Source organism: Teleopsis dalmanni, chromosome X, assembly GCF_002237135.1.
Source record: "Teleopsis dalmanni isolate 2A chromosome X, ASM223713v2, whole genome shotgun sequence".
NCBI lineage: Eukaryota > Metazoa > Arthropoda > Insecta > Diptera > Diopsidae > Teleopsis > Teleopsis dalmanni.
This window is the reverse complement of record NC_051848.1, coordinates 56,390,256-56,404,034: the sequence shown is the minus strand read 5'-3', so window position 1 is coordinate 56,404,034 and position 13,779 is coordinate 56,390,256. Positions and strand designations below refer to the sequence as shown.

At 29.5% G+C, this 13,779-nt stretch overlaps 1 protein-coding gene across 2 annotated transcripts in view; it reads right to left on the bottom strand.

The window, feature by feature from the left end:
* Positions 1–13,779, bottom strand: part of LOC119687124 (thyrotropin receptor) — a 57,232-nt gene that overhangs the window by 15,317 nt on the left and 28,136 nt on the right. Inside the window, exons 3-7 of one of the 2 annotated variants that reach the window (XM_038101328.1) lie at positions 11,327–11,470; positions 7,423–7,566; positions 4,660–4,731; positions 4,277–4,348; positions 2,663–2,731 (exon numbers count right to left, since the gene is read on the bottom strand). In XM_038101328.1, coding sequence (XP_037957256.1) covers positions 2,663–2,731; positions 4,277–4,348; positions 4,660–4,731; positions 7,423–7,566; positions 11,327–11,470 — 501 coding nt within the window. The remainder of the gene's footprint in view (positions 1–2,662; positions 2,732–4,276; positions 4,349–4,659; positions 4,732–7,422; positions 7,567–11,326; positions 11,471–13,779) is intronic. The other variant, XM_038101329.1, reaches the window with a different exon arrangement.

Sequence of the window (13,779 nt, the reverse complement as noted above, 5' to 3'; positions counted from 1 at the left end):
TTTTGTGGCTTCTAGTCCTGTACTGTAGACTTCGTTGTTTTTCACCCACCACGAAAACAAAAAAGGAAAAAGGGGATTTACTTTCATAAAATTGTGAAAAACAACAAATTGATTGCGTAAAAATGTCATTGAACAGTAACTTTTTTTTTTGTAGAAATAAACAGAGGATTTCTTATCGCTGCATTTAACACACCCGTAATTATCCTGTTTACCAGAAATCGAATTTCCTTATTGCATTATAAGTAGCAAAAATAGAAATCGCGTATTCAATTTTTATTTTTATTTATTTTTATTTAAGATGAGTTTCTGCTGCAACTGTTGTCATCTGCTGCTGCAGCAACAACTACAACAGCGAGCAATTTGTGCAGTGAGGTGCCATTGCTGCAGTTGTTTGTTGCATGTTGCTGGGAACGCGCTTCGCAAAAAGTTGCTACAAAACAAACTATTGCTGCTTCATTTGAAATGTTGCTCGTAAATAACCAATGAAATGATGCGTTATGAAATCGCACTTCCTTGCGGATGCTTACGAAGAATATGGGAACTCAGTCAACTGGCTGCGCAGGATGCGATTACAAATAGTTGCTTCTCTAAACTTATTTGTGTCACAAAGCATTTAATTTTATTTGTACAAGTTTAAATGTAGGGTAAAATATTAATTTCGAATATTACTTACAGATGATAATATTTGTGATGTGGGAATTCGGTTCTGAACATAAGAAAGAATATATAAATCATGCAACAAATAAGCATAGTATTGAAGTTTAACAATTAAAAAATAATAATATAATTAATTAATTCAATTATTCTACAGCTGTTTTATGATTTCATTCCAATATAAACACAGCAAGTGAATTTGTTAATAAAACTTTCACAGCAAAATTAACAAAACTCCATTAAAATAGGCGAACATAAAAGCCAAATGCGGCTTTGGATCAATTGTTTAAAGAGCACTGACTTTGAGCTTCAAATTTGGCAGGGCACGAGTTCGATTTCTGGTACTTTCAGTCTTAAAAAATTATTTACGAATAATTATGTTAAATACAAGAATTATTTCTAAGACCTTTGGTAATGGATATTTAGCAATACTCGAAACAGCTGTATGTTCAGCCAAAATTTCAATAAATTAAAATAATATAAAAAATAGTTTTTGTTGTTGTAGTTTACTACTATTCGAAAACCTCTTTATTGATGGAAAGACCTGTGGAACAAGATTAAGACCGGGCATTAATTGTAGTGCCGATAGTACTACAATTGTAGTGCCGAATTAAAAGTGGCCTTATTGTTTTAAGAAATCTTCTCATGATCTATTCACTTTTAGATGCGTTGGAATCATGGCATTTTATATTTCCACTTGAGACACCTCAAAATTCATGGGTTTTGAACGCATTTTGTTTAATCATGTGGTTGGTGTATAGAAACCAGTAAAAGTGATTGGGATGTGTCGGAGAATTGTTTTGGTGATGTTCAGGCGAAAAGTGTTGATGGAGGCGTATGATTGAAAAAGAAGAGAAAATGCAAAAAGTCAGTTATACCTAGAACGACGTCACTATGAATGCTCGTAACAAAGTGAAATTTAAGTTACTTGTTAAGGTTCTATGCTTCACTTAGAAGTCAATAATTAAAGTAGTAGTAGTAGTAATATTACTAAGTGATATGACAATATATAACATTTAAATATACACAAACATTTAATAAAAATTTGGACATGAAAAAGTTAAAAAAATATAAGTATATTAGCTTTATGGAACAATTTTTTAAACTGCATTCTGTAACTTTAAAATAGTTTTTGCTTTTACATTAATGATAATATGTACAGTCAAATTCCTATCTTTGACATAGGTGAGTCACACAGGATATGTGAAAAACTTCTTACTGGCCTCAACATTTCACAATTGTCGTCTGTGCGGTGAGTATAATTTTAACGTAGGTCTATAGTGATATCTTTGTTGGTTTTTGATTGTGTTAAGTGTATGAATACTCTTTGCAACTACACCGGACTTTTTTCATGTACTATTCGTAGTATAACCGAATAGACAACAGCACAAGATGTACTCATTTATTTTCAAGAAACAGCACTTTTTTGTTGTATTTCTTCTTAAACATGGTCAAACGAGTAAAGAAGATTTATAGATTTTGTCTAAATTTTATAAAGTGGCTTGACAATTTTATAAAATATTCAACGCAATCATGTGTTGTGCTTAGTATAGAAAAATAATTTTTTTTTTAGAAAATAGAAAATCCTATCACAGGACATGAACATAAATTTATTTGTGACACCTAAAAGTATGCCACACGAGCCACACAACATTTTATATTATTTTTTGATTTCATACGATGTTTTTTTTAAAGAAAACTTTTGATTGGGAAGAGGAGGAGAATCGGATGTATCTCATTCAGTTGTTCTATTAAATAAAAACTTAATTAAAATGGTATGAGCTTAGATTCTTTTACAACCGACAAATTTCACACAGAAAAGCAAAGACACATTCAAATGTCTCACAAATCCTTACAAATTTCATGATTCATTCAATAAATTATGATGCTTACTTTTTAAGATTCAATTTTAGATAAAAACGAGGTTTTGTTTTTCATTTTTTGTATTTTTTTTTCTCATTTGTGGTTTTAGTAAATTACTTAAATGTTAACTCAAAAATTTACTTACAATTCTTGTAGATGTGTTAACTTGTTCAGCCCTTCGGGTAATCTGCTGATTAAATTGTCATCCAATTCTCTGTTAGATATTTCGATAGCATATGAGAGAAGCATAAAAATAAAAAAACAAAAATAAATGTAAATAAATTTATATAAAAATTATTTAATTAAAGAAGTCTCTTATTCTAATATTATTCTCTAAAGCAAACCTTTGTGACATAACTGTATAATTACATAAAAAACTAAAGTACCTTCTGCTCAAAAAGTATTCGGATTTCGTTGTTTGTTAACTACTCCTTAAGTAATAGACCTTTTTCAATAGACCTTTTTCTTTGTTATGTTAGTACACCCTTTCTTGACATATGGTACAAATTTGAGCGCCATTTGTCAATTAGTTTGTTTACAGCAGTTGTTAATGTGAGACTACCTCAAGTGCATTTAGCGATTTTTACTATGGAAAATTCTTGTTGTACGCGATTTTTTGACCAAACACCCAAACACGGGACCACTGTCATCGCTCAGGCACTATATTTGCCAGATCTGGATCCGTGCGACATTTTCTTGTTCCCGAAACACAAATTGCCCCTTCGTGGTAAGCGTTTTGAGTCGATTGAATCGGTAAAAGAGAGTTCGCCGAAGGAACTAGAAGCCATACCTGCACGGGCCTACGAAAAGTATATGGAAGATTGGGTTAAGCGTTGGCATATGTGTATCGTTTCAGAAGGAGCATATTTGGAATAAAATTTAAATTTATGTATTTTATTTACAAAATCCGGGTACTTTTTGAGCAGAATGTTCTTTTTCTACATCATTTCGTCAGTTGAAATTTATTTTAATAATTAATTTCATTGATTAATTTCATTTAAATGCTTTGATTCAGATCATAATGTATCTGAATGAACCTTTATCCTCTTCCACACAGCCAGAGTGGCAGAGACATTGTGTGATATATTTATTAAGTATCATTGTTATCATTGTGCGATTAATTGCAATGCAATTTGGTTAAATGAAGCCATATTAGTTGCATTATTTAGTCAAATTGCACTACTCTAATGAAATTTAATTCACGAACGTGCATACAATGGTATACTTTGTGAAGCCTGCAAAAGTCTTAAAAATGTCTCTAAATAAATAATCTCTTCTATAGAGACTATTCATATTATGAGAAAAAGGATTATTTTTTAGAAAAAAATTCATTTTCCCCACTCGGTATATGTGGAACAATATCTGTCTGCCTTAAGTTACACGTGAACTGTGTTAAAACAGTAAATTCAAGAGGAAAAATGATGCTTGCAACATTTCAACACGTCAGTCTTCCTAAAATATGCAGAAAGTGTAGAAAGTTGGTTGCGATAACTTTACTCAAGTTATATTAGCCAAAAGTGCTAAGGCAAATCTCATAAATTGGCTCGACGGACAGCAGGAGCCGCATCACCTCAGCGTTGGACGAGACATAAAATAGTACGAGTACTCCTCGATGGTATAAGTTTTCAATAAATTTTCCTTCACTTCAGTACAAAAACAAAAAAAAAAAATACTTAAAGAAAATATTGTGTGGCGTGGAGTTTTAGAATTTTTAAGGCTTTTATTTAGGAAAGCGAAAAAAATTTTTCTTCATACTTACAAAACTTTTAAAGCCGTTAAATTTGTAAAGGCACCCGAAGAGATTTTCATGATTTGATTTCGCTTCAATAAACTGTAAAGAAAAATCGGATTTTAAAGCAAACGAACGATGTGATATTTTTATATGAAAGTATGTGAAAATTGACTTATAAATTTATACAAAAAAAAAAATAAAAAAACAAAAAAAAACCAGAAAAATTAAAACAGGAAAACGGGAAAACGGAAAAACGGAAAGGCGCCTCATGCGAATCTGAATAAGGCGACAATTTCAGGTAAATTTTCCCTGATTTTTCAATTTGTGAAATTAACTGAATGTGAATGTGTGAAAATTAATGGAAAATGTGTGGAAAATTATTCAATTTTTTTTGTTTTTGCAATACTTACAGCACAATTAAATTTGGCATACGTGGAAAATCCTCATCATTGATTATTGTCAGTAAATTGCTGCCAAGATTGCTGTTGAATCGTAAATAAATGCACGGATATAAGTTAATTATTTTAAAATAATTAAAAATTATTACACCTTAGTTAAACTATATAAAAAGTGTTTTTATGAATAATATGTGCCATCCGTTAATATATACTGATATGTATAAAAATATTTTATATACATGACTTCAGTTTGTTAATATACTTGATTAATAAAATTCGCTAAAATTATTAATAAACAGTAATGTTAAGTTAATATAACAATAATGTTTTTTTTTTTTTTAAATTAATGATGTAAATTAAAGTTTATTCATTATACATACATGTAAAGCTTATTGGTATAATTTATTCATAAATTGTAACTACAACACAAAAATTAATTTTTTTTCTTTTATTGTGGTATTAACATATTTTTAAAATATTAAAATTAGTTCCGCATTGGTCCCAATGATCATGGTAAATCAGCAGTCAACCCTGAATGAACAGAAGACAACCAGTCATTCACCCACCCACCCTTATGGCTATTCTAATATCATAAGAGTATAAAAGGTTTCGATCTAAAAATATATAATCCACTATATAATCCACCTCTTTCCAAGTAGTGTTCATATATTGTCCCCTCCGACAAACTCTTGTTGAGATGGTAAAGCATAGACGGACAAAGCAAAATCATATTGTATATATAAATCTAGTAGCACCTGCTTCCAAGTAGTGTTCATATATATGCAGAGAACTTATCTCTGAATAGACTGATAAAGCAAAAGTAAATTATAAATCTGGTAGCATAAGTGTTAGGGTCTGCAGGTTTCCTGACCAATTGAAATTGGTTCACTTGAGATGTGAGTATTGTGGTAGCTGCGGTTAAATAATAAGCGGGAAGAATAATTTTTATTCGATGTGGAGTTGTATTTCTCAACCAACTGTATGAAAATACAATTCAAACATTAGAGGTGTTGGATGGGCCACAATTTCTCCCAAAAAGGAAGCTATATTCAAACGTACAGCTTTTCTATGCGATTAAAATAATTCTAGTCGCTATTATTGCTGGAATCTCTGTTGTTACCAGTATTGTTGAAGGTAGCAAATGCAAGGAACTGGGTGTTGAATGTTATTGGCTTCAACTAACTCTCAAAGTTGACAAGTTTAATTCAGGTAATGTGCTTTCGATTCTAATTTTAATGTGTTTGCTGAGGATCCAACTTTAATCCAACCGAATCCATACATCACCTGTTCCAATGATTTTTTTTAAATCTGTTTATGGATTATTTATTTTTAATTATTGTTATTTTCAGTACTAATAATTAACATTGTGTATTAATATAAGTTCCTACAACATTTGTTTATTTATGTAAGTTGTGTGTTTATATTTATTTATTAGGAGTTGTGATTATAAATAACTCCACTAGTAGTAATTGAAGTTTAGTATTTAATTTAAATGTTATTTACGGCGTTTACATTGTGAGATTAAAAGTAGATTAAAGCAATAATCGGAATTAAAGTTTTAATTTCGTTGTTTAATCTCAAATTTCCCATAGAAAATTTAATTTCCTTTTAGTTGAAATTAATTTTTAATCTCCTTAGAAATGCTGACTCTACAAATGTCTTAATATCGTAGATTTTTTTACGATTTTATACTATATTCAGACATATCTTAATTTCGCAAAAATCTTGATTTCATCTTCGTTTCAACGAAATTAGGTTGATTTTTTTATACAAAATTCAGTTTTGAGGTTAGAACGATACGAAGGCTGAAATTAAGGGATATTTTAAATGCAACTATGCGTAAGATAAATCTTAAGCAAAAGATAAAAGGAGTATTAAGGGGTATTTTTTTTTTTTAAATAATTGTCAGTAACAGTTGACTTTAATAAAACCGGGAAAATTTATTCAAAGTAGTGCAAATATTTAAATTTGAATATAGAGATAGAACAAATACTGTTATTAATTTAAAATAAATAAAAATAATATAACTTCATAGTTATACTAATCAACTTTTAAAATTTCTCAGGTACAAATGGGTTGGGAGCTTGTAATTATTTACCAATAAACATATGTAAACAAAAAACATATGATTTGCTTAATTTGGGTCAGTATGAACATTTTTGAAATTAACTTAATTTCGTTTTTACGAAATTAAGGAAATTTATGTGTGGAAGTCAAAGTGCCGAAGTGAGTTAAGTTTTTTTTAAATTTTGTTTTATAAATGTTTTGTACATAAATATAACAAAAATTTATTAAATTATTGTTATGAAATTATTTATTAAATTTATATTACAATTTTTTTGTACAAATTTGTAATTAAATATTTTATTAACAACAATTTATTGAACAAAACATGACAAGGGAATTGTCAAAATTAAACTCCAATGTATAATGTAAACGATGGCGATTAAAAATGTAGATTAACTTAATTTCGTTCTCTTAATCTCATAATGTAAACGTAGTATAAATGAAATACAAGCAATCAATTAAATTTGTTAATTAAAATAAAAAAATTTTTATTATTTTATTACATTAGAAATATAATTATATATAAAACTTTTCCAATACATGCGCTATCAGTTGGTTATTTTAGTTAGAGACATGACATCGACAAATAAAAATCATGACATATAAATAGATTAACAAAATTAAAACTCAAGATACTTTAAACAAATAATAATGACACCATATATGGAAATTGTTCAAAACTTAAAGATAAAGCAAAAATTAGCTCACAGTGCTTCTAGAGTCTTTAATCCAGCCAAAGCGTTTGTCGGTATCCGATAGAATAAATTGCCTTCAAGACGTAGTGTGCGCAATTTTGGCAGATGGTGCAGGCTCTCGCTATCCATGCTCGCTAAGGCGTTGCCATTTAATTGCCTTTTTGTTTTGTTTGTTGCGAGAGAATTTAAATTTTATTTACGTTTTTAATGCGTTTTTATTTCATATTATTTATGTGTTTTTTGATGATTTTTTTAAACAAAAGAAAACATTTATAATAGTATTTAAGTATGTGTACATAAAAAATTCACTTCTAAAAACTTTTGTCTATAAGTTTTTTATATAATATTCCCGAGCTGTGCTGTGTGTTAGGCAATGCTTTTTTTGCAAACAGACAACTGTGCAAAATGTGCAGCATATTTTTAGGATGTGCTAAATACTCAACATGTGTGATTTGTTGCCAATTTATTTTGCTATTTTTCATATATTTTCAAGATTTGTTTAAATGTTGTTGGTGTTGTGTTTATTGTTGTTGCTGTGTTTTGTTTTTTTTTTACATTTTACTTTATTTTAATTAATTTGATAAAAAGCCAATTAAACTTACGTGCAGATAAAAAGTGTTGCGCACAATTAGGCTTAAGAAAAAAACAATTTTTGCTGATTTGTATGTACTGCAGACTTTGTTTTGAATTCTGTTTTATTATATTATGTACATTAAATCAGAAAATTTAATTAAAATTTGAATAAAAATTTTTAAATCTGATGCAAAGTAATTAAGTAAAGAGCAGTGTACTTGATACTGTTGTCTATTCTATTAAGATTTATATGCGATATATCAGTTAGTAAATTTCTTGACTAAACTCAACGTTGTAACTTTATTGAAACAGTTAATATAATAAAAATTTGTTTTTAAGACAATTAAGAAAATATTTTAAGATCTTATATCTTTTTTTCATTAATGTGAAGTAAAATTTTCGTTTATTTCATAGACTCAGTAAAGTGTAGTTCATATTGACGTATTTCTCTTGTTGAAACACGATATTCATAAAACCTTGATAAAAACAACTATGTTAGCAGTATATATAAACACATTGCCAAAGTTTATTTCAAGACGATTATTCAGATAATTTCTAAAATTTAAAAAATAGTATCATCTTTTTAAACAGCCTTTGAAGTTGGACGCTTTGGCCCCTTAAACCTGCCATCTTTCTTTCCTAAAAACTTGTATGTAAAGCTGTGTCTATATCAACACAATAAGCAAATGTGGTTTAAAGCATTGCATTGAAAAAAAAAAACTAGTTTCAGCATGAGTTAAATACAACGCTAGTGCTCCAGTGATCCATTGTGTAACTTTTTAAAACTCAAAGGTGTAAAAATCAACTTAAGCATTTGGGAAAACCTAAAATACTCTTGAGCAGTAGGTTCTGGAGCTGGCCAAGATCCTGAAAAAAGAAAGTTTGTAGCATAGGCAATCAGCGCCACATATGCGCTGGGCAATAAAATAGCAGATGTGAGGTACTTTCAATGTTTTTTCTGCAACTAAGATAGAATTGATTAAAAAAGCGATTCAATTTTCTAGCATGGTTCCCTAAATGACTGTGATTCATCAATAAACTGGCCACAAGATTTGTTGATATTAATGAGAGTACTGAATTTTTTCTTAATAGATCCAGGCCATCATATGCAAACATGATGTCTGCATATCGTTGAGTTGTGGCTTTATAATAGTTTCTACCGTAATTACATGTGTTACTACTAGATTGCGCAAACATTAGATGATGCAATAGGTATTCAAGAAATATGAACCCCGTTTATATACTGTGATCTAAAAACAACAGCGCGTTGATGGTTCCAAGTGATCCTTGGACTCGTTTTCGAGCAATTAATAATTATTTTTTCTTACGCTATGTATAATAATGGATAAAATCTGGAAGTCTGATGAGTAAACAATGAAAGGCGAACGTCGCCCAAAGCGAGTAAAATGGCTGATATTAGCTATAAGATTTCGGTGTATGTATTTTGGAATACAAAAATTATATCACATATTGCTTACTTTTAGGTTTAAAGAAAAAAATGGCAAAAAATGATATCAGTAAAAGAAAATGGTATTCTATCATCATCTATACTAATCTAGAAACCCATAAAGCAATATTATAAGGTGTTTTAGTACATATTTAGTTAAAAAGCTGACTTGGAAAACGCATATTTAAGCCAAAAAAAAAAGAAGAAAACAATTGTTAGGAGAAGTCGAATAACAATGAAAAGACAAGAACAAAAATTTTTATTAATTTATTGTAATCTGGCTGATCATATAACGTTGTATCGAGAAAAAATTAACATTGAAAACAATTGATGTTAAAGACGAAAAAAATGTTTTTACTAGTTTGCTTTAATGTAACCCTCAACAGTTCCTCAACCATAATAAATAAATAGCTTTTTCTAAAATATTACTTAAACCAGCATTACTAAAAGTGTGGACTACGACTATAGGCAATCCTACCTTTTAGTAATCTCGCCTTTTTTTGTATTATTTAATGTATGGTAAGTAATAATGAATAACGTTGTCTATATAGTGGCAATATGTAACAGTTTCATGAGTTTTACGGAAGCTGAACTGGTAGTCAGGAGATACGCTTTGCTTTCAAGTATAAGTAAAGTAGTCTGTTGGGAAATATTCTTTTATTTCAAAAAAGGTCACGAAAAAACTTTATATGCCTTTAATATCAAGTAATAGCCTTTTTTGGCTTTCCATGCTTTAGGGCCATAATTGTGACGGAAAAAATTTGAAATGAGCTTATAAATGATTCTCCGCATTTGCAATTAATAGAATCATACTGATTAATTAACAGCACAAATAAGTATTATACACATCATGTTTATTAATTTCACCTCCGTTCCATTATATTTTATTTTATATATATTTTTTTTATATATATTTATTATTATGTTGAGGATAGTTGAGTCAGTGCACTTGAGCACTTTTACTCTCTATTAACTGCGAGGTTTCTTCAAAACCCCTCTTTGCGCCTTGACTAGATTATTGTTTATCACTTCATCAGTCTAAGCAATAATTGACCTCAGATCTGCATACCTCCCCGAGGAGCCTGTAACCCTTCTGAGATTTGATAACGTGGTGTTGGTAAGTCTGTCGTCAGTTTTCGTAAATAATTTCAGGGGTCTATCCTTTATGTATTTTTTGATGGGATCAGTCTTGATGTTTATGTATATATATATATATATATATGTATATATATATATATATATATATATATATATATATATTTAATTTCATTATATATTATTTTATACATTTATTTTATAGATATTTTATAGGTATTTTATAGGTATATTAACAGAGGTGCATGGTTGTACAGTTATCTAGAGTTGATATTGATCACAGCCTTTACTCTTATTATTCCGAATAGATACGGAAACTATAAAATGTATTTAAACTTTCAATTTACTATTAACTTATCAAAGAGTGTTTGCGTATATTTTAATTTATTTTTGTATCATGTGATATTTTATCTAGTAGTTTTTTGTTTGTGTAGTCAAATGCTTTTGTATTATACATAAATACTTAAACTTCATGCTTTGTGCATGAATTAAATAATTAAACTTTTAAATTTATTTTCTACAAGTTTCATTAAAATTCAGTGTCAAATACACGTGAACAATTCTTTTTTGCTTTTAAACGCTTTGCATTTACGGGTGAATAGCCTTAAAGTGCACAACAGTTTTCAACTTAAAATGTGTTACCCAAAAGTATACTTCATATTCTTTATTTGCTGTGTAGTTTGTGTACTTGTGTAGTGTTAAGGGCGCACTTTTGCTACTGTGCTTTAATAAAAAGTTTAAAAACTTCTAACACGTACTAAACCACAAAATAAACAAAAATTAATCTTATAAAGCAACTTACAGTGAAATCAGATTAGTCAATCCCTGAAAGGAATTAGCTGGCAGGGACTTAAGGCCACAATTTTGTAAGCTTAAACGTTTCAATTTGCCCAGTCCATAGAATGCATTCTGATCAATTGTTGCAATGCTATTGTCTGATAGGGTTCTGTAAATAAAAATGCGAAATTTAATGAAAAATTAATATAGTTCAACATAATTAATTATACATATTTTTTTTTTTTTTGTATAAATTTTGAATGAAAGGCACTTCAACTGAGACCAAGAACCGAAACATAACCAGCGCGAATAATTAATTAGTAAACGCGGCAAATGCTTTAATATAGTCATTAATCTACTTAAATAGAGTACATTATAAGTGTGGGGGGTGGGGGAAGGCGATTGTAGTAGTACTAGTAGTTGTTGTTGTTGTGGTTGTTGTGAAGAGATTGCTGTAGGTCATGTTAGTTCAACTAAACACAAAACTGACTTTAACTCTGGAAATGAAAAATGACTCTGAATGTTGCGAGGTGCAGATATCAAGAGAAGAAGCCAGCCTGGGAATATCTTGTTTACTTGCTGGTTCTATTCATAGTATTTTATCTTATTTTTGTATCTGGTTTTCTTGTAAGTGTTATTTTCTTGTTTGGTTGTAGCTCAAAAGTTGTACAGTTCATTAAATGTTTAAGACTTCATAATAAATGAAAACGATTGGTTTGTGTAATTTAAGAAAAATAAATGAGATGAGTGCACAAATATGTAAAGGACAGTATGAAGGATAACAACTTAACTAACAATCTAAGACTGATAAAAGTTATAGACAGCAGCATATTTAAGATTAAAAAAAGAATTTTCTATGAAATAAAATATACAAAACTTATTACTGGTGGAAAAAATGTATTTAAATATTGGTAAGAATTATCAAAAAAAAAAATTAACTGCAAAATAATATATATATTTTGTATCGGAAAACCACATTAGATACTATTATTATTTTTATTATTTGCTTATTCTTTTAGAATTATATTAGTAACAGTTATATTAGTTAATTGGAGGATTGGTAGGGCGTGAATTAATTAAAAGTTTTTAAGCAATTCAGCTCTGTAATGACAAGCTTTCTGTAGGCTAGTCTATTTCTAAGAAAATCAACCATATTAAACCATTTATTGTCATCCACATCATTAAGAATATTTACGATATTTTCTTCAGTAAGAATTGCCATGCTAAGACACAGTCTTTCGTGTTCTCTTAAGATACCTTCTGCTCAAAAAGTATTTTGTTTTTTGTTAACTACTTCTTAAGTAACTACTGCTTTTTCAAAAATTTTTTGTTACGTTGATACACCCTTTCTTGCTATATGGTACAAATTTGAGCGCCATCTGTCAATTAGTTTGTTTACAGTAGCTGTTAAAGTGAAACTACCTCAAGTTCATTTAGCGAATTTTACTATGGAAAATTTTTGACCAAACAAGGCACCACTGTCATCGCTCAGGCACCATATTCGACAGATCTAGATCCGTGCGACTTTTTCCTGTTCCCGAAACTCAAATTACCCTTTCGTGGTAAGCGTTTTGAGTCGATTGAAGCGGTAAAAGAGAATTCGCTGAAGGAACTAAAAGCCATACCTGCACGGGCCTACGAAAAGTATATGGAAGATTGAGTTAAACGTTGGCAAATGCGTATCGTTTCAGAAGGAGCATATTTTGAAGGAGATAAAATAAATTTGAAATAAATTTTAAATTTGTGTGTTTTATTTACAAAATTTGAGTACTTTTTGAGCAGAAGGTAGGACATCGTTAGAACTTCTTCTATATTATATAATGAAAATCCTTTTTTGTTAACTAAAAGGACACCTTGGACACATTTTGGCGTAGTGCAAAGATAAGGATCTCTCCATAAACCCGGAAAACGCCACATTAAGTGTGTATTACACATTAGATATTTTTGTCAAATTTTTTTGTCATCGCTTGTTATTACACATCAAAAACCAATTGACATTATTTTGAACATGTCCCAGGAAAAAAAAAAAAACAATAAATACACTTCAAAATAAAATCATCAGTGCATTTATATGATGTTTTCGTTTCCATACCTTAAAATGAAGGAAATTTAGAGTGTCTCGGGCACGAGATGAGCAAAATTGGTACTGTTTTCAATGTAAATTATAAAATTGAGAATGAGAGAAAAAACAATATGCCTTTTCAAATTCCGGCATAAGAGTAGACGCTATATGTGCCTCGTCACTTAAACAAAGCAGTGTTGTTCAGTAATAAATTTCAGAACTTGCGTCTTTTAGGAGCAGATTACTCCAATTTCAGTGCGTCTATTTTTTAAGCTGCTAGTAATCAAATTTTTACACTGTTCGTTTTTAAGGAAAGCCGTATGATTTTGTAAATACTGTTAACAATTATTATGAGATAATATAATAATGGAGTAACAAAACTCCAGAAAAATGTGCGAACATACAAGTTAAGTGTG